Source organism: Platalea leucorodia, assembly GCF_965183815.1.
Source record: "Platalea leucorodia genome assembly, chromosome: 10".
Taxonomy (NCBI): domain Eukaryota; kingdom Metazoa; phylum Chordata; class Aves; order Pelecaniformes; family Threskiornithidae; genus Platalea; species Platalea leucorodia.
This window is the reverse complement of record NC_138832.1, coordinates 24,942,297-24,960,206: the sequence shown is the minus strand read 5'-3', so window position 1 is coordinate 24,960,206 and position 17,910 is coordinate 24,942,297. Positions and strand designations below refer to the sequence as shown.

Here is a 17,910-nt window from a genome sequence, read left to right as displayed (position 1 = left end):
TCGAGGACCGAGGCAGGCTCTCGGTGATGGGTCTGTGGTGGTACCCAGTCACTTAGGACGCACTGTGGTCAGACAGCAAGGAGCCTGCGGCTCCGGTCGCAGCATCCAGCTCCTCTGGGAGAGCCTGGGCTCTATGGACTGTGTGGTGCTTAGTGTATTTTCCATACCATGATATCTTCTAGTGCAACAGGACGGCTTTAAAACAGTTTTATAGGGCTGAACCTGCCCCCAGGCTTGCCACAAGGTCAGGACAACAACCTCTTAGATGCAAAGCTCCCTCCTGGATATTTGTTATTTGGTGAAGACTATGGTAGTTACGGGGTTTTTAGTATTACAGATATTTTAACAGTGCGTTCAAGAGCTGGCTCCACCGTTTGGGGAGGGAGGGAATGGGATCCAGAGGCGTCCCCGCAATGGATGCGTGGGTGTTCGCGAGGCCCCCTCCGTGGCGTGGTGTGTCTTCAGCCGGGGCGAGAGGACAAAGCAAGGCTGTGATTATGATGGCTTTGAAGGGACGCACTCTGCCCCTGGTCCTGCTGCCTGAGTGCAGGGGAAAACAGAAGCAGTGAAGGCAATGAAGGAAGCAGAAGCAGCGAAGGGAAAAGGAGGTGGTGGGAGAGACCTGCTGCGAACTGGGGGGAGGCAGAGGAGCTCTGGCAAAGCATCGCTTTGTCCCAGCGACCTCCTGCCGCTCTGCCAAAGATCAGGACCTTAAAATCCAGAGTTGTCCTCCGAGGGCATCCTGGCCACGTGCGGGGGCTCCGGTGGACCGCTGCTCATCAGCACCACCGTTAGCCAAGGAGTCTGTGCCCGGGAGGATTCCTACCAGCCCCTCGCAGCGCTGTGCCGGCCGGGGCCAAACGCAGTCCGAGGGTGCAAAACAACGCCGGGCATGGCAAAGCTGAGCTGTGACAGACAGGCAGCCGCGCTGAGGCCTCGGGAGGTCGTACCTACCCATGCAGACCTCCCCATCTGACATCAGGGCTGGAGTTTTGCTCTGATATTGGCCAGGCAGAGTTCGTCGGACATCCTGGATAAGCTGAAGGCTTGAAGGTAAAATGAGCCAGAAATTGCCTGGGGATTAAAACTAAATGCGTGTGCCGAGTGTGTATTTAATTTCCTCCCCCGACACCTAAATTGATCAAAAGAGGCTCAGACTCGGAGCTTTTTGGCACCATGGCTTGTCATTAGGGAGAGCTGGTAAACTGCAGGTTGAAATAGCCGGGGCTGGAAACTGTGGCACCCCCCGCCACCCCCGAGGACAGATGTGTCACATCTGCAGGAGCTGTTTATTCCTCCTTGTTTGCTGTCAGGAGGGTTTATTTGGAAAAGAGAAAAAGCTGGCTTGTTTGTCCTCGCCATAAAGCCAAGGACGATTTGGCAGTCTCAGCAGCAGTGGTTTATTCCTTTGGGCGCCCGGTGAGTCCTCGAGGTGTCAGAAATGCATACCTGGTGTGATTTCTTGTAACGCTGCCTTTTTCCTAAAATTGGAGGGAGGGGGTTTGCATTCTGGTGGAAAGTTAATTTGTGGGCTGGGTTATAGGAGAGAGTCCAGTGAAACTTCTTGTTTCATATGAGAAAAAAATACGGATGTTGTAATGGGAGAACAAAAATACAGCTTCCAGTTTGTCCGTCCTGAAGTAGTGCTGTGGAAGAGCACAGCGTCCCCACAGCATGGCTCTTGCAAGAAAGTTTTATTCCTGGTTTTCCTTAGTCGCATTTACCGTTGTGGGAAGTGCTGACAAAACGCTTCAGAGGGGCCTTTTTGGGCCGCTGTCAGTTGGTCTCGGCGGTCAGGAAGACGTCGGTGCTGGCAGCGCCGTGTCGCGGCACGGGAAGGCTGCTGAGCGCCCTCTGAGCGTGCAGGAAGCTGCCAGAGAAAGTTACTGCTCCCGACTGTCCCAGCGGGGTGACGCTTGCACCCCCAGCCTGGCCAGCAGCCTTCGCCCCCAGCTTGGAAAACAAGGTGATTTGTTTCCTCTCGGTCAGAGGTTAGCTATGGGCACCCGGCGCTGCGGCAGCCGGATTTCCCCTGCTCAGCTCTCCTCTCCTCCCCCAGCCACAACACGTCGTCTTCAGCATTTGTTCCTCCCTGAAAGCCCGGGAGAGCTCAGCTCTCTCCTCTTTGGCTGCGTTCTTAGGTGGCCACCAGCCTCCATCTCCCCTGCACCGGCCAGCTGAGGAGGAAACGTGGACCATGCGGGTACCACCGAGCTGTTGCGGTGGGGAGGGACACCTCAAGGTCTTTGCACCAACTCTGCAGAAGCCGGGCTGACTTAGAGCTCGGTCAGGTTGCTCAGGGTTTGCTTCTTGAGCATTGAGCATCTCCAAGGATGGAGCATCCCCAGCTCTCCGGGCCCTGCTCCAGTGCTTCCCCACCCTCAGGCAGAGGAATGTTTTCCTTTTCTGAGCAGTTCCCTCGCTGCAGCTTGTGCCCGTGCCCCCGGGCTGTGCCGGGCCCCTCGGGGAAGGGTCTGGCTCCCACCTCGCCCCGTACGCCGCTTTGAGCACGCGGCTTGGACTGCAGCCCATGGAGGGGCTTGGGAACCAGTCACCTCTGGGCGCTGCGTGGGTTCGGCACGGCCCTTAGGCGGTGGGGGCTATGGAAACAGCAAGGGCAGCTCTGGAAGAAAGCCCAGAGGGGCACACGTCAGGAGTGTCTTCCTTGGCCGTCTTTGGGAGCTCTTCATAGGAGGAGTAAGGAAAACATCAGTTAACATCTCAGAGGAAAAAATGAATAATATATTGTCACTTGAAATAACACAGTCAGGTCTGGGTGATGGGAGAGTTTGAGTCCTGGCTGAGCTGAAGCATGAAGAGACACTGGCAATAGAGCACTAGGGCTCAGCGAGCGGCAGCAGGAGGAGGCTTCCCACGAAAGGAAATACCTTCGCAAAGAGCGCACGGTTGGCCTGTGGAACCCATCCCCTTCACGCTCTCTTTAAAGCCAAGAGCTCGGCAGGAGTCGGACATTTTTATGGATGATGAAAGCTGCAATAAAAAGGATTTTGTTAAGCTTTGGCAAGGATAGAAGCCCTCAGTCTTCAAGGCCAACCCCTTCTTGCTTGTTTTGGGAAAGAAACCTGCTCGGGAGGCCAAATCATTCCCAGGCTGTCATCTCTCAGCCACCTTGTCCTTTCCAATGAAGGATCCAAAGCTGGCCCTTGTCTGCAGGGAGATAACACCTACCAGTGCTTGGCGGAAAGCTGTGTGCTCCGATGAAAGCAGCTCTGCATGTAGGATGCAATTGGTATCACATCTGTTTTATTTTCCACTTCAAATAACGTTGCTCTGCTCCCCTAGGCCGTTTCTACGTATATTTTAAACCAAATCCAGGCTGACAATGACTGCAACCTGCCCTTGTCCTCCGGCTGAGTGAGCCACTGGAGATAAATAACCGCCCCAATGGAAGCCCTAAAAGAGGAGGTGTGGAGCGTTTTCCAGGCTCCTGCCTTCCAGCCGTGCACGCGTACGCTGGCAACGGGGGGCTAAAAACCCTCCCCCGGTCACCCTGAATTCACAACCCGCTCCTCACCTATCCTCTCGCTTTCACCTCCAGCTGCTGCCTCTGAGCTCCCTCCGTATTCTTCTTTCGGTTTAAAGCAAGAGTCCCGTGCTGCGCTAGCCGCCCCGAAGCCGTTCGCTGGGCGCCCGGAGCTGCTGCAGCGGGTGTCCTGGGGGCTCGCTGCCCGCTGGTGCCAGCGCTGGAGGTCCCGAAACCCGCAGCATCCTCTTCCCCAGCGCTGGCTGCTCGAGGTGCCTGTGCGCTCTGCAGGTTATTCTCACCCCAGCCGTGCTGGCGACAGTAACCGCATCTGTGGCACCACGCAGGGCTTTTCTCCTTTCCTGGAGCGCTGTGTCATCCCACCTTGGATACAAAACTACGTTTTCAGTGCGTGCTGGGCCCTGCAGCTCTGGCAGTGCAAACTGCTGCAGCGTTAGGGCTTAGCACCTCCAAGGTCTTTGGGCTCTTAATTCCTTTCCATTTCTAGAAAGAGTTTAGGCTCCCGAATGATTTCCAAGTGTCCGGATCCTGCTCCCTTTGCTGGGAGCTGTAATTTTCTTTGAACCACTTTGCAGATCAGTCTGCCCAGGGAGCCGAAGCATCAGTGTCCCTTGGACATGGGTTACTGCTTCCCGCCGCGGAGCACTGAGCGCTGTGCGGGAGGGGGATTGCGGTGCGGGAGGGGGATTGGGGTGCGGGAGGGGGACTGGGGTGCAAACGTGTCCCTTCCTGCTGCCAGCATTGCATATTGCAGCCCCTGAGCAGCAGGGAGGGTGTCCTGCAGGAGTGAAGAAACGAGGGAGGATGATGGCGGGCACCACCTTCTCCCGGGCCCCAGCAGCTGCCTGTGGCATCTGCCCTGGCTGGAAGGTGCCGCTGGTTGAATTCCTCTTTCTCTGCACCCTTTCCCCATCACTTCCCACGGCAGCATCTTGAGATGCCAGTGCCCCACCCCTGGCTTTGCCTTACCAAGCATTGCCTTCATGTGATAATAAAAAAAGGCTCTTTGAGTTGCCGAGGTGTATCATCTATGGAAATTTTCCTGTGGGTGCTCTTAACTCACAGGCAGGTGGTAAATCAGCCCGAGGGATGCGTGGTCGGTGAGCTCTGTGTTAGCAGCACGTGCTCTTCGTATTCTGTCCTTTCCTGTGAATTAATCTTTCCCCCACTCTCCCGTACCGCAGGTCTCTACAACTCCATGGACAGCTGGATGATCGTCCCCAACATCAAGCAGAACCACTACACCGTCCACGGGCTCCAGAGCGGCACCCGCTACATCTTCCTCGTCAAGGCCATAAACCAGGCGGGCAGCCGAAACAGCGAACCCGCCAGGCTCAAGACCAACAGTAGGTGCCCGGGCGCTCGCCTCGCGTTGGTGGGTGGTGGGAGAGCAGCTTCATCCGTGCTCGAGTCTGAATGGTTACGGCTGAGCCGCTCCCTGCGAGCCCACAGTTGCTGGCAGTGTGATGGAGACCCCCGGGTTATTTAAATTATTTAACATGCCCGTCCTACTCGGTGTCTCAGCTCCTTCCCTGCCTCGAGGGACGGTCTCCTGCTACCCCACGCAGTGCCTGGGGCTCCCATCAGCTCTCTGCTCCCGTCAGCGCCCGTCCCTACGGGTCCCTGGCACAGCTGGGATTTTAGGAGAGCACGAAGGTCCGTCTGCCTGGTCGCTTTACATCACTGGGCTTTCTGGGGCTGATGTAGGAGTCCCGGGGCAATTGTGTGCTTGCGCGTGGCTTTGCTCACAGAGAGCCGCAACTCTGGGGAGCCGTAAGGACATTGAAGAGCGTCTGTGTGGTAGCGGATGGGGCCTGGCAGCCATGTGCAAAGCAGAAAAGAAGTTGCACTTCACATCGCTCCGGGGACGGCCAAGCAGGGTCAAATAAGCTTAGGGAAATCGGAGTGAGATTCGATCAAAAACCAGAGGGCAGCAGAGCCGGACCCGTCCCGGCAAGGAGGGGGTTTCTGGGTTCGCAGTGGGAGGAAGCCTTTTCCCATCGACGGGCAGCAAACGCGCGGGGCCGTTGGCGCCCGCTGCCTGGGGGCGTCACGGGAGAGGCAGCGTGAAACGTGGGGGCAGAAGACAAGGCGGCTCCCAGGCGTCTGCCCGCCGCTGCCTGCTCCGTGCCCGCGTCTCTCCGGTGCTCGGCCAGGCTGTCCCGGCCCAGCCCCGGCAAGCACAGGGCTTCCTTTCCCTTGCGTTTCCTTTCCCCATGTTGCAACTGCTCCTGCCTTGACTAGGCTTTTGAGATGATTTATCGCCTCCACCTCCTCATTTTCTTTGCGCGACTTTAAACCAAATGAAATTAAGTGAAGGCAGTGTAGCAGTGGGGCTGGAGGGAAGCTGCCGAGAAGCAAGCTGCAATTCAATTCTGCCTTGTTTATTAAAAATGTATCCCTCCTGCAGTTGCTGTTTTTAAGTGCTTCCCAGTGCTTTGAAAGGCGCTCGCTCTGGAAATAAGAAATGGGTGGCTTGAGAAGCCGAGAGCGATGATGTGACGCAGCAGCACAGAGGGGAGCGAGGGCCTTTGCTTCGGTAGCAGCTCCCGGGGGACCGGGCTTGCTCTTCTGGTTTTTTAACTGAGCGTCAGTCATCAGAGCTGCCAGCACGCTGCTGAAGGCTCCTCTTCGGAGACGAACTCGATTTAGTAGATTAAATAAGAGCCCAATCAGGTTTTGAACTCCCCTTGTTGCAGGGATGTGTCTGCAGCAGCTGCCTGCATGTTTGAAATCTCAAGCAAGCCTCACCCGAAACGCTATACGAGCGGTTACGCGAGACCGCGGTTGTGTGTGTGCCGGGAGCTCCTTTCACGCGGCCGAACGGCACGGAACCGGCCCGGCGCCTCGGGCGATGGGAAGGAGAGGCGCGCGCTCCCCGCTGCCGCTGTCTCAGCGCTCATCTGCAGCCCATGAAAAGCGTTTAGAGAAACTTCTGAATGTTTGACTTAGCAACGTATATAGTATGTATTTATATATTTTCTTTCTGAGGCCAGCCTCGGCGTACACGGGCTCCTTTGGGGCGATAGCTGCGCGTCATCGGGGGGTGCTGGCGGAAGGTGCTGCCGCCCCACGCCGCGCCCCCAGCACCCCCACGCCGCGCCCCCAGCACCCCCTCGCTGGCTGTTTCTCCCCCCTGTATTTGTCATTACGTGGCAACAGGGTTTTCTCCTTTTCGAGTGAGTGATTAGAAGATAGCGCACGCTTTTCAACTGCTGTAACCTTGGTGGAAATGTCAGCAGCTCGAGGAGGAGATGGGCCAATTACCATATTTCACAGCCCTCTCTCTGCTCCCGAAGTGATGTTTGGAGAGATTCCTTCATCGCCAGAAGGTTGGTGTCAGGACACGTATCGATTTCTGCGGCATTAGTGCTGTCAGTGCTGGTGCTAAATCTGCGTTCCCGAACAGAAGAGCTTGGGAGAATAGTTTTGGTTTAGTGACAGAGAGAAACCTTCCTTTGCTGAGTCTGGGCCTGAGGAGGTCTTATTTATAGCAAGTGTCCAAAAGTGGATGAAAGTGCCAGAATACAGGGACAGTCCCAGCTCTGGTAGTAAATAAAGTGCAGGGAGGGTGGTTTTTACAGTCCTTGCCTTGACCATTGCAGACTGGTCTTATCCTCACAGTTCCGTCTCTTCCTGATTTACGCATCTCTCGGTGAGACCTCCTGTGTTGTACAGGGTCGCTCACGTCCGCGTCCCGTCTGAAACGTCAGTCTGATCTCATCGAAGGGGTGCGTTTGCTGCGGCACAAGTTGCTGCCTGAGCGATGGCCTCCGAGGTCCCTGTTAGCGAGGGGACCGTGTCAGTGCAGACGCTTCCTAAGGAGCGGGGTGATCCCTAAGCAAGCTGCCCAGCAGGGCGTCTGGTGCGAGACTCGCAGATTTGGATGGATTTATGGCTTTCCTGCGACTTGACGACTCAACATTACAGTCCTGCAGCTTTGCTTCCTCGAGGCGATGTCTGATGGGAGGACAGTAACCGCTGCTGTCAGGCTCACTCTGCAAGGTGTCCTCTGGCCCACGGCCGCCTTCAGCTTGTTTGCTTCTGACGGCGGGGAGCTGGCTGTGGGCCGATGGGCCAGGCTGGTGGGTCACAGGTCCATCAGGTTTGGTACATGAGCACTTCTGGATATGAGGCACGGGTGGCATCTCAGATGGCTGGTCAGAGCAGGGACGTTGCTGCTGCGGGCAGAGAGGAAGAAAAGAGCGAGAAGGGCTGGCAGTGCGTTCCTGTGGCTCGGTTTGCTCTTCTGCTGGGCAGACCGTGGTGGACATCTGCAACGAGGACAGAGAGCGTTTCTTGAGGGCGGGAGTACGGATCCATCCCTGCCTGTCTCTCCGCAGGATGCTTTCAGCCGAATGCGGTCACCTGCCGTCTGCCCTCAAAGCAGGAGGAGCAGGGTGCACGGGGAGCTGCCGCACCGCGGGCACGGGCCGGGCCGGTGCTGCTGCGGTGGTGCCGGTGCTGCTGCGGTGGTACCGCTGCACCGACCCACCTGACGCAGGGGGCTGGCTGCTCCCCATCCATTCGGCTGAACGCCGGAGGTTGTCTCTTGCCTCCGGGGGAGCTCAGTCCAGTTGTTTCCGTAGCTGTTACGTAAAGCAACACGCAGCCCTGTCTTGGCTGTCCCGCTGGATGGCATTTTCGACATGCTGGAGCTGGCGTGGTTAGCAGGACCTGCTGAGCTTCACCATAATTGGTTCCTTCCATGAAGCATCAAACCAAGAAAATCTGGCAGTGTAGCCACCCCATTAATAGCCCTTGCCTTGCAGACAAATTACTGCTGAGGTCGATAGAAAACTAAATATTCTTATCTGCACCCAGGAGGAGTGAGCCTCATGTGCTCCCGCCTCCGCGCCGGCCTGCCTCGTGCACCTCTTCCAGGGAGCGAGGGGTGAACAGGGGCATCAGAGCCGGTGCGTCTGCTCGTCTCGATGGGTGGCAGGAGCCCGCTGAGGTCCAGGGGAGCCGGGCGGGCGCCGGGGTTCCGCAGGCAGGGGCTGCAGGCTCCCGCCCGCCAGCACCTCCCCTCTGCCCGTCTCCATCCCAGCGCGCCCCTGACCTGCTTAATTAACCTTGAACCTTCCCTAGCGGCAACGTCGGCCGCCCCCTCCTCCCTCTTTGCTGCCCAAGGCCAGCCAGGATTTCCTCCCCCCTGCTCAGACGCGGCACCGCTCGGGGCTTCGCAGGGAAGGGAAGCGCGGTTACGCTGATGAACACCCGGAGGGTGCAGCTTGCTGTGCCCAGCCCCATAGCTGGGCCGTTTCCCACGGCTCTCAAGCCCCGTGCAGGCACCGTGGATGGATGAACCAGCAAAAGGCTATAGGGGATATTCCAGCAAGCTGAATTTGTGAGATAAAAGTTGTCTGAGTGACCAGCCCAGGATGTATGGGTTAATGAAACCTTGACGGGAGGAACCGCCGTAACTCCCAGCTCTGCCAGGCAGCGCTGGAGGGTGCAGTAACCCGGGAGCAAAGGGGAAGCTGATGGAGGCTTTGGGCAGGGAGCGGGTACATGAAGGCTGCTCTGCCCACGCTCCGTCTCGTGCGGTCGAAGACCCCCTCAGCAGACGTTGCAGAGCAGTGCCCGTCTCGTGGCTGGCACCCTGGCATCTCCATCTAGCCCAGCAGCACCAGGCAGTTCTTTTCTCTTGCTTTGTCTTCCCTCGCCTATGACAAACGTAATGCTCTCCTTTCCCTTCACCTCCGGTTTGTGCTGCCCGCAGGCGCCGGTGGGGCGCTGGCAGCATCCCGCAGCGGTGGGGCAGCCCCCTCGCCCGGCTGGGCGCTCCCGTGGGGGCTGAGCCCCGCTGCCGCCATCCACCCCGCTTCTGCTTCTCCCAGCCATGCTGTCCTCAAGCCATGAATCCTCCAGCATCTTCCCATAACCCGCCCTTGTCCGGCACGGCATCGCTCGGGGTGCCTGGCGCAGGCAGCCCCGAACGCGGAGGACCCTGCCGGGGATTTGAGGCAGCTGAGGCTGAGAGCATTGAGAGCCTGTGAAATCCGTGTTGTCTCCCAGGGCCAGGGTGGTGGTTTGGGAAGGGGGTCAGATGGGAGCAGGCACCCCGCCGTGTCCTCTGAAACACCCTCTGTCCTGAGCAAGATTTCGCAGCCCGGCCTCTGTGCTTTTTAACTCCCATCTTGCCGTCGCTGCACGCTGTCTGCAGATATTGCTCGAGCCCTTGGGCCAGGATGTGCCAGCACAACCCAGCGACGAGGGCTGGGCTCCAGTTGTTCACACTGACCTTAAAAAGGGGTCGTCGTCGTGAAAAGGGCTGTGACTGTCTCTCTCCTGACAGAGCCGAGTATTTTTATACCTCACTTCCTCAAAGCTTGTCTCTTTGCATTACTGCCGGAAAAAGATAGCTACAGAAATATTAAAATAGCTAGAGGAAAGGAGGGGATGGGTCACTCCCAATTTGCAGCTTTACTTTCAGGCCTCTCAACTCAATTATCTAGCAAATTGGGCTCCGAGGAAAATCAACACGAGCTACCATCAGGTATCAGGGAGCAGCGCGGCTGAGCTCCACTACGGGGTCGCGCTTGAAAGCTCTCCAGCCTTGCCGTAGCTAATGCTGCCGGCTGTTTGCCATGGTTCCTAGCCCCGGCTTGGAAACCCCCTCGCTGCATAGCAGTGGTGCAGGCGTTTTTCCTCACCAAGACTCCGTGTCTGTAGCCGAACACGGGAGCGTGCCCGCGGGCACGGCTCGTTGTTCACCGCAGCACCTCCCCTGAGCCAGGCCAGGGACTGCCCCAGGTACCAAAGCCTGGTTTTTAGGTTGTTTGCAGTTATTTAAGGGGTTTTGCTGCAGCTGCCCTATTCAGTTTGCTTTGCGCTAAAGCAGATGGATCCCTACAGGAATCCTACCCGGTATCTCTGTGCTCTTTGCTGTATCTTGCATGAAAACTCACAAAAACACTAGAGCGCAATTTGCTTCTTTACTTCTTGGTGTTTAGGGATAGTCGGGAGGCTTCTAGAGGAAAATCACAGGAAAATAAGGAGGTCAGATGAAGGCTGTGCTTTGGAAGCCGGCGACGGGGGCGTGCTGGGGAGGTCACCCCGCTTTGGTTGAGCTTCTGCATAACCCGTGTCCCAGCGCTGTCAGGTCCCCGCCAGCCCGGGGGAGCACGGGCAGGGCTGTCCTCCCAGCCCGGCCGGGCCCAGGCGCCCGTGCTGCGAGGTGGGGAGCGCGCCCGGCCCGAGAAGGAGCCCGCGCTGCAGGAGGCCGTCATGGTGGCAGCGGGGCTGTAGGCAGGGCCGTGCCGAGGGCCCCGTGCCGAGGGCCCCGTGCCGAGGGCCCCGACGCGGCAGTCGCAGCAGCCCTGCCCGCGGAAGGCACGGCCCGACGTGTGCAGCGGCTGCCTGCAGAGCCAGCGCTGAACGCAGCCCCGTCCTTTTACACGCCGTCCCAGAGCGACGGGGGCTGGGGCAGAGCACGCAGGATTTTTTTCTGTCCCTTGGAAAGGAGATCGCTGTCGCTGCTGCTCAGCAGCTACTTCAGCTCAACTGTGCTGTTGATGTGGGCTCACAGGCAGCTGATCATATATCAGGACTCCACTTTACAGTTCCTTTTAAGAGAAAAAATAGGGAACTACAGATGGAAAAACCTCTGGGGAAAAGAAAAAACAAACCACTATTAAATTTGCAAAGCCAAGAGCGCAGGATTTAAAAAGCAGCAGAATTAAGTTGCATGTGCAATTTAATTTTATGCCTGCCGTTCCTGCCTTATGCAGCAGTCTTTAACGCGCGGTCCCACGGCCCTCGCCCCGTCGGGCTCCCCGCTGGTGCCAGCGGTGAGGGGCTGCGGCGGAGCAGAGCGCCTGCTCACCGGCGTCCCCGGCCGGGCTCGGTGGCTCGGAAGAGCGGGCGCCTGCCGCAGCCGGCCGGTGCCTGCACCAGTCGCGCTTTGTCATCAGCGCTACTAAAACAGACTGGTGCGGAAATGTTGGGTGAGGTATTTCCACCCCTGCTGGTACTCGCCGTAGGAAAACCCACCGCTCTCGTGGGACCCCACTGCCCCACGCTCAGCCCCTTCCCGACGGCGCGGTGCCCACAGGGCTCCCTGCCGCTGCTCCCCTGGGGATGGGTGCCGTACTCCCCGTAGGAGGGTGCGGGGTTGGAGCAGCACTTTCCCAGAGGAGCTTTTCTTTTGCAGCAGCAGCCAGAAAGGGTCGGTCGCCAGCCCTCAGCACCCCCGGGGATGCTCCTGTGTTGTACAGAGCGGTAAACCGAGGCACAGTCCGTGCCTGAAACCCGTGACCATGTAGGGACGGACCAGGAGGTCCTCAGGGCTGGGCAAACTCATTTAGCTGTACAAAAAAATGGTGCTGTATAGAGAAGCCAAAGTCTGTCCTGAACCAAGAGCAAAGGGAGTGACGGGAAGCTGCTGGAGCAGGGAGCAGAGGGGCTCCCCGACACACCAGCTCTCTCCCCTCGCCACCCCGAAGCGGAGGGCTTCGTTTCGGACTCTCAAAACGCAACCTTCTGGCTTCTCCTTTCCACACCTGGTCTTAAAATGACCCTAAATTATTAAAGGAGGAAAAAAAAGCATTGAAGCAAAAGGGATTGTGAATCCCTCCCCCTCAAAAGAGCTAAACCTGGCTCAGAAGAGCCGCTCTGGCAGGGCAGCGGGGGTTCAGGGGCTGGGCATCAGCCTGGGCATCGCTGGCAGGGCTGCCCACGAGCAGCCCGAGCAGAAGATGCACCGAATCCCCCGACCGCCCGTGCTGAAGAAGTCTGTGTTTGCAAGTACTTTTCTGCCCCCATCCCCACCAGTGTCCCTGCACGCACAAGACCTCGGGAGCCAGCGAGGGTTCGTTTTGCGGTGAGGCTGCATGGCACCACAAATTGGAGCCTTCCAGAAAAATCCTTAGGGCTCGCTGTTGAACGCGTTGCACAGCTGGTGCCCAGGAGAGCCGGTGTTTGTCGACATGAGGGGGGGCAGATGTTCTCCTGACCTTGCGGATCTTCAGGAGGGTTTTATCAAAGCAAGCAGGAGAGCCAGTGTGTGTCAATTAGGAAACAGTTCGGCTGTCTGTATGCTGGTAACGTTACAAAGGAATTGCAGTTGGGTTTCAAGCCAGCATTGAAGATCTGCAAAATCCATCAAACGCCCTTCTGTTAATTGCGGAGGAAGCCCCGGGGCGTGCGCTCGCTGGCTGGCCCTGAGCTCACACCTCCCTTCCAGCCTCCGCTAAACATGGGCCGGACCCGACACCTTTGATTTGCTTCCACCGCTGCATGCACAGCCCAGACTGTCTTCTCCGAGTGGTGAGACCTTGTTTGGCAGTGGAGAAGCGCTGGAAAACCTTGGGCATGCTTCCTATAACATGTAATAGCAGCCTGTGCACTACGGGGAGCAGCCTGCGTCGGCTGCTGATGGGGATTCGGGGATGTGCTCGATGCTGCAGTGCTGCTTCTGTGATTCAGTATTGTTATACCAGCACTTAAGGGTCTGTTCTCCCTTCCCCGTGCTCATATAACTCTCATTACTGCTAATAGAGTATGGATCCGTTCAGGAATTCAGGCTACATGCCCTGCCTAGGTTTGCTTCGCAGTGCATCTTGATGGCATCTTCAGTGCCATTTCCATTACCTGGAAACATCCCTGTTTCTGCCGCAGCATTTACATCATGAACAGAGGGCAAAAGGGAGTTGCTCTGGTGGGGAGTGAGGCATTTGAAGGGGGCAATGCGCAATAAGGGGACCCCAGCCGTTCCCCAGCCCCTCACCTACGGATCCCTGCCAGGACGACGCAGCCCTGCCCGACGTGCCGTGCTGCCCAGCCCAGCTGCTCTCAAGTCTGGATCCTCCCTGGGGGCAGAGAGCTCGCTCTCTTCGGCTCATTTAGCTCTGCATTTTGGAATTTCACCTCCTTTCCCTCTCTTTGGTCCGGGAAGGTGAGAGATTCCTGGGCTGGGGAAGTAAGCCCAAGGTGCAGGTGCTGCTCTCGTCCCTGCTCCCCTCCGTCTCGCTGGCGGGGCCGGTTCGCTTGCAGGCGTGGGCAGCTCTGACTTGCTTTCTCCTTCCAGCAGGGCTGGGGAAGCCGCTGCAGGCACTGGGGGCACGGGAGCAGCCCAGGGACCGATGGCTTACGGATCAGCCCATGACCATAGATGCACAAGGCATGTGGATGTGCCTCGGTGTCTGGCTGGGCATCTGTAATCCAGTGTCCTTGGCCAGTGGGGGAACCTTTGGCTCCCGGAGGATGTCCAGAGAGCCTGGGGCAGACGTTTCCTGCCACGTGCTGCCTGCGCGATGATGGTAACAAACATAAATCCTAATCCGTGTGTCTTCTAACAGGTCAGCCTTTTAAGCTGGACCCCAAGATGGCTCACAAGAAGTTGAAGATCTCCAATGATGGGCTGCAGATGGAGAAGGACGAGAGCTCCTTGAAGAAGAGCCACACGCCCGAGAGGTTCAGTGGGACAGGATGCTATGGCGCGGCAGGCAACGTCTTCATTGACAGCGGCTGCCACTACTGGGAGGTGGTGGTGGGATCCTCGACCTGGTAGGCAGCACCACTGTCTTCCCTTCCTCTCCTGGCGGCCCTCAGATTTCCCCAGAGATGTTGTGGGACACACTAGGGTTAAAGGCCAGGGTTTTGGCCGAGCTGCTCATGGGCAGGGAGGTGGTCGAGACCTTAAATTTGGGTGGCTGTGGCTGTCAAGAGGTTTATGAGTTTCTCCTCTCTGCCAGCAGCTTTTAGGTCTGATCCAGTCAGGCTGCAAGGTGAAGCTTGTATCATTTCCCTCACCTGCCTGCCAGGGCTCAAATCTCACCCCGCTGGCAGGGCAGAGGTGCCACGGAGCTTTACATCTGCTGGTTTTCCCATGTGCAGTGCCCTCCCCTGGGCTGTCTCGTGCAAGGTCCCGCTTAGCTGGGCCAGACGTGGGTGTGAAGGCTGAGCTGGAAGGCTAAGCAGAGGGGGACCGTGGCTCAGCAGAGGGGATGCTTCGCTCGCCATTTGCTTTCCATCACCCTGCGCTGCTGCCGCGTGGCTCTGCCTCGGGAGAGGCTGCCTTCATTGCCACGAGCTGCGTCTCTTGAGGGAGGACGAGTCCGTGTCTCCCTCCCATCGGCAGGAACACAGAGCTTTGTCCCCGCCTCGGGCCACCCTGGCATCTGCTGAAGGCCACCAGGCTTGGTGGAGCACGAGAAGCAATGGCAGCCCGGGATGCAGTGCCTGCACCGCAGTGATTGCCCTCGGCTGAGGTTTCGTGGCTGTTCTCTGACCCAGGCTCCACAGGTGCTGCAGGAGTGGGAGGGCGCGAGCCAAGCCCCCCTGCACGTCGTGGGAGATGAAGGCAGCATTCCCAGGGGCTACAAGGATGAGGATTGCTTTAGCCCCGCTCCCCCCAGCAGCCCACTGCCTCCTCCCCAGCGCCCTTGTCAGAGGTCCTTGCACAGAAGCACTGCCCCAAGCACAGCTTCTCGCTCCCAGCAGTGGCAAGGAGCAGCCTTGACCCCGCAGCACCGCCTTACTGCAGCTCAGCAGGCACCCCCAGCCCAGACTTGCCCTCAGGCCCAAGCCCCTGCCTGCAAAACACACGCAGGCAGCAGCAGAAGGGACGAGTCAGGGGTGCGAGGTAGTGCACCCTTTGTTAAAAAGCAGTTTCTGACTTCAGCAACTTGATTTGTCAGTTGTTTCTCAAGCAATTATTCTATCTGGAGCTGTTTCTTAGAAATGGATCTGTTCCAGGCATTGTTTTGCTGATGACCGAATGCTGCAAGACTTTCAGGGGAGGAAATAGCTGCCCGGGCTCTGCGGAGGGGTGCGTGCGGGTGCAGGACGGGGTGCAGGACGGGGTGCAGGACGGGGTGCAGGACGGGCCCGGCTGCCTGCTGGGAGGCAGCTCATTGAGGCGGCCGTGGCTGACTCGGGGTGAGCCCGCAGCCCTGTGTCCTGCTGAGGCTCGTAGCAAGGATGCTTTGATCAAAGGTGGAGTGGGACCTGCAGCGCTCAGCAGCCTTCAGGGCCACCTCCCGTCCCCGCACGCCTCAGACCCCGCACCGACACCGACAGCCCTTCCCCGCTTCGCCCCAGCCCTTCGTTGCCGCTGCCGACGGGGCGATACTTTCACACGGGTCAACGCTGCCAGCGCTGTCCGTGTGCTGCCTCCTTCGTGGCGTGTAACGAGGGCTCGGCTGGTCCTAGAAACCCACGTGTGTCTCCGGGAGCTCCAGCCGAGGAGGAGCTGGTATTTGAGTGCTGCTGCAAAACATGGCTCCTCTCCCTCAAAGAGATCCTTGGGGGACACAGCACACCAGCCTGGTTTGGGGAGCGGATCGTCGCCTGGTTTTGCCCTTCTGGTCTCTCTTGACCAAGGCTTGCTGGTTCTTCCAACTGACCAGAGGGATTCTGAGAACAGAGAGTGGCCGCAGTCAAAACCCGAAGAGAGGTGGCACACGCTGTCTTCGTACCCCCTAACTCATGACCGCGAGCTTCAGGGGAATGATGCTCTTCTCCCAGGGGCTGCAGGCATGGCCGGGAGGGAAGGCCTCGCAGTGGGCTGGCAGCTCTGCTCCGCAGCCGCAGGGGGAGCAGATCAGGAGCTCTTTGTGCCGGGGGTTTGAAGGAGAAGGGTATGACTTCTTGCCTTGCCCTGAACCCTGTGCGTGCAGCTGCTGCCTGAGACGGAACACCAGAGCTGGTGCTCGGGGGTCGTTAACACAGAAGACCCCTCTCCCTGACCGGAGAGCTGGCTCTGGGTTCTGGCTGTGCCTGTCTCCCCTCTCTGTTGGGAAAGGGGGGCTCGAGGAGCAAGCACAGCAGCAGCCCCAGCTCAGAAACCGCTCCCAGTGCTCACTCCCACCGGGCTCAGCCTCCCATCCACCCCCGGGATGAAAAATGCCTTCACACAAAGCACGCTCAGAAGTGAAACAATTGGGGTTTATTATGAGAAAGCCCCTACCAGGCAGATCCCCAGAAAGCCTCTGCTGCCGAGCCGAGCTCGAGGCATTGCAGCATTATCGAGCTGCTGCGTTGTTAAAGCTCCTTGTGCAGCACAATGGGGCTAAAGCGGACGGTTCCTGCTGAAAGCGCCCGGCTGTGTCACCTCTGCCTCTCGCCCTGCCTGGCAGCAGGAGGTTGGATGGGGGGAGAGATGCTTTTCCCCCGCCAAGCCTCTGCGAGCGGCTTTTCAGTCACACAAAGCTGTTGCCGTGCTGCTTCTGCAGCCAGGCAGACTTTTAAAGCACGGGGTGCCAGCAGCTGCCAGGGCTGGACTTTGTCCTGCGCCGGCGCTGGAGGTTGCTAAGCAAAGCTTCTCCTCTCTTCCAGGTACGCCATCGGCGTGGCTTACAAGTCAGCCCCCAAGAACGAGTGGATCGGGAAGAACTCCTCGTCCTGGGTCTTCTCCCGCTGCAACAACAACTTTGTGGTGAGGCACAACAACAAGGAGATGCTGGTGGAGGTCCACCCGCAGATGAAGCGCCTCGGCATCCTCCTGGATTACGACAACAACGCGCTCTCCTTCTACGACCCGGCCAACTCCCTCCACCTCCACACGTTCGAAGTCTCCTTCATCCTGCCAGTGTGTCCGACCTTCACCATCTGGAACAAATCCTTGATGATCCTCTCGGGTCTGCCCGCCCCGGACTTCATAGATTACCCAGAGCAGCAGGAGTGTAACTGCAGGCCCCAGGAGTCCCCGTACGTATCAGGGATGAAAGCCTGTCACTAGGCTGCCCCAGCCCTGCCCGTGCCCCGCGGTGGCACCAGCGATGCTGGCGGGTGCCGGCGGTCAGAGTTGGCTGCCGGCAGCCGTGCCGGAGAGCCACTGTGCAGCCGTAACGCTCCAGCAAGCGAGCGCCTTCCCACACGCAGCTCGATTTTGTTTTTAAGGGGAAAGAGGAAGAACCTCTAACTGCGGCTGACAATAAACTCCTGTTGGCGAGCTCCGCTGGTGTGCGAGTGCGGCTTGTGCAACTCCTTGGTGGTGTGCTCCGATCTCTCCCAAAGCGGATTGTCACTTGGATGGTTTGGTCTTCCCTTGGGGGCTGGAAAGGCTGGGACGGGTTTTCGGGTGACCTTCTGAGGCGCTGCTGTGGTCGGGGGGACGTCCTGAGCGTCCCCGCACGGCGCAGGTTGGAGCAGGAGGGATTGGCTTTCTGGAGCCCGTTGGTAGCTTGTCTCGAGAGCCAGGTGGGACCTGAGCATCGTTTTCTGGGGAGGACTTTCTGTCCCTCGCACTTGGTGAGCGCTGGCGTTGGTTATGTGGCGGATGGTCTGCGAGAGTGAAGGCAGCACCGAGAAGGACGGTCCCACCGCCTCTCCCGGCCGCATGCATGCTGCTGCTGGCCGCGTCCCCTGTGCTTGGCCGGGTTTGCAGTCCCACAGTGGAGGGCAGCCGGCTGCGGACCCCATCCCACCGTGTCTCCTCCTTCGGGAGCTCACCAGGA

At 58.5% G+C, this 17,910-nt stretch overlaps 1 protein-coding gene across 1 annotated transcript in view; it reads left to right on the top strand.

Moving 5' to 3' along the window:
• The window catches only part of MID2 (midline 2), a 111,398-nt gene extending 93,798 nt beyond the window's left edge, over positions 1-17,600 (top strand). The window contains exons 8-10 of the mRNA XM_082322844.1: positions 4,690-4,851; positions 13,810-14,017; positions 16,790-17,600. Coding sequence (XP_082178970.1) covers positions 4,690-4,851; positions 13,810-14,017; positions 16,790-17,192 — 773 coding nt within the window. The 3' untranslated portion in view covers positions 17,193-17,600. The remainder of the gene's footprint in view (positions 1-4,689; positions 4,852-13,809; positions 14,018-16,789) is intronic.
• The last annotated feature ends 310 nt before the right edge of the window (positions 17,601-17,910 follow it).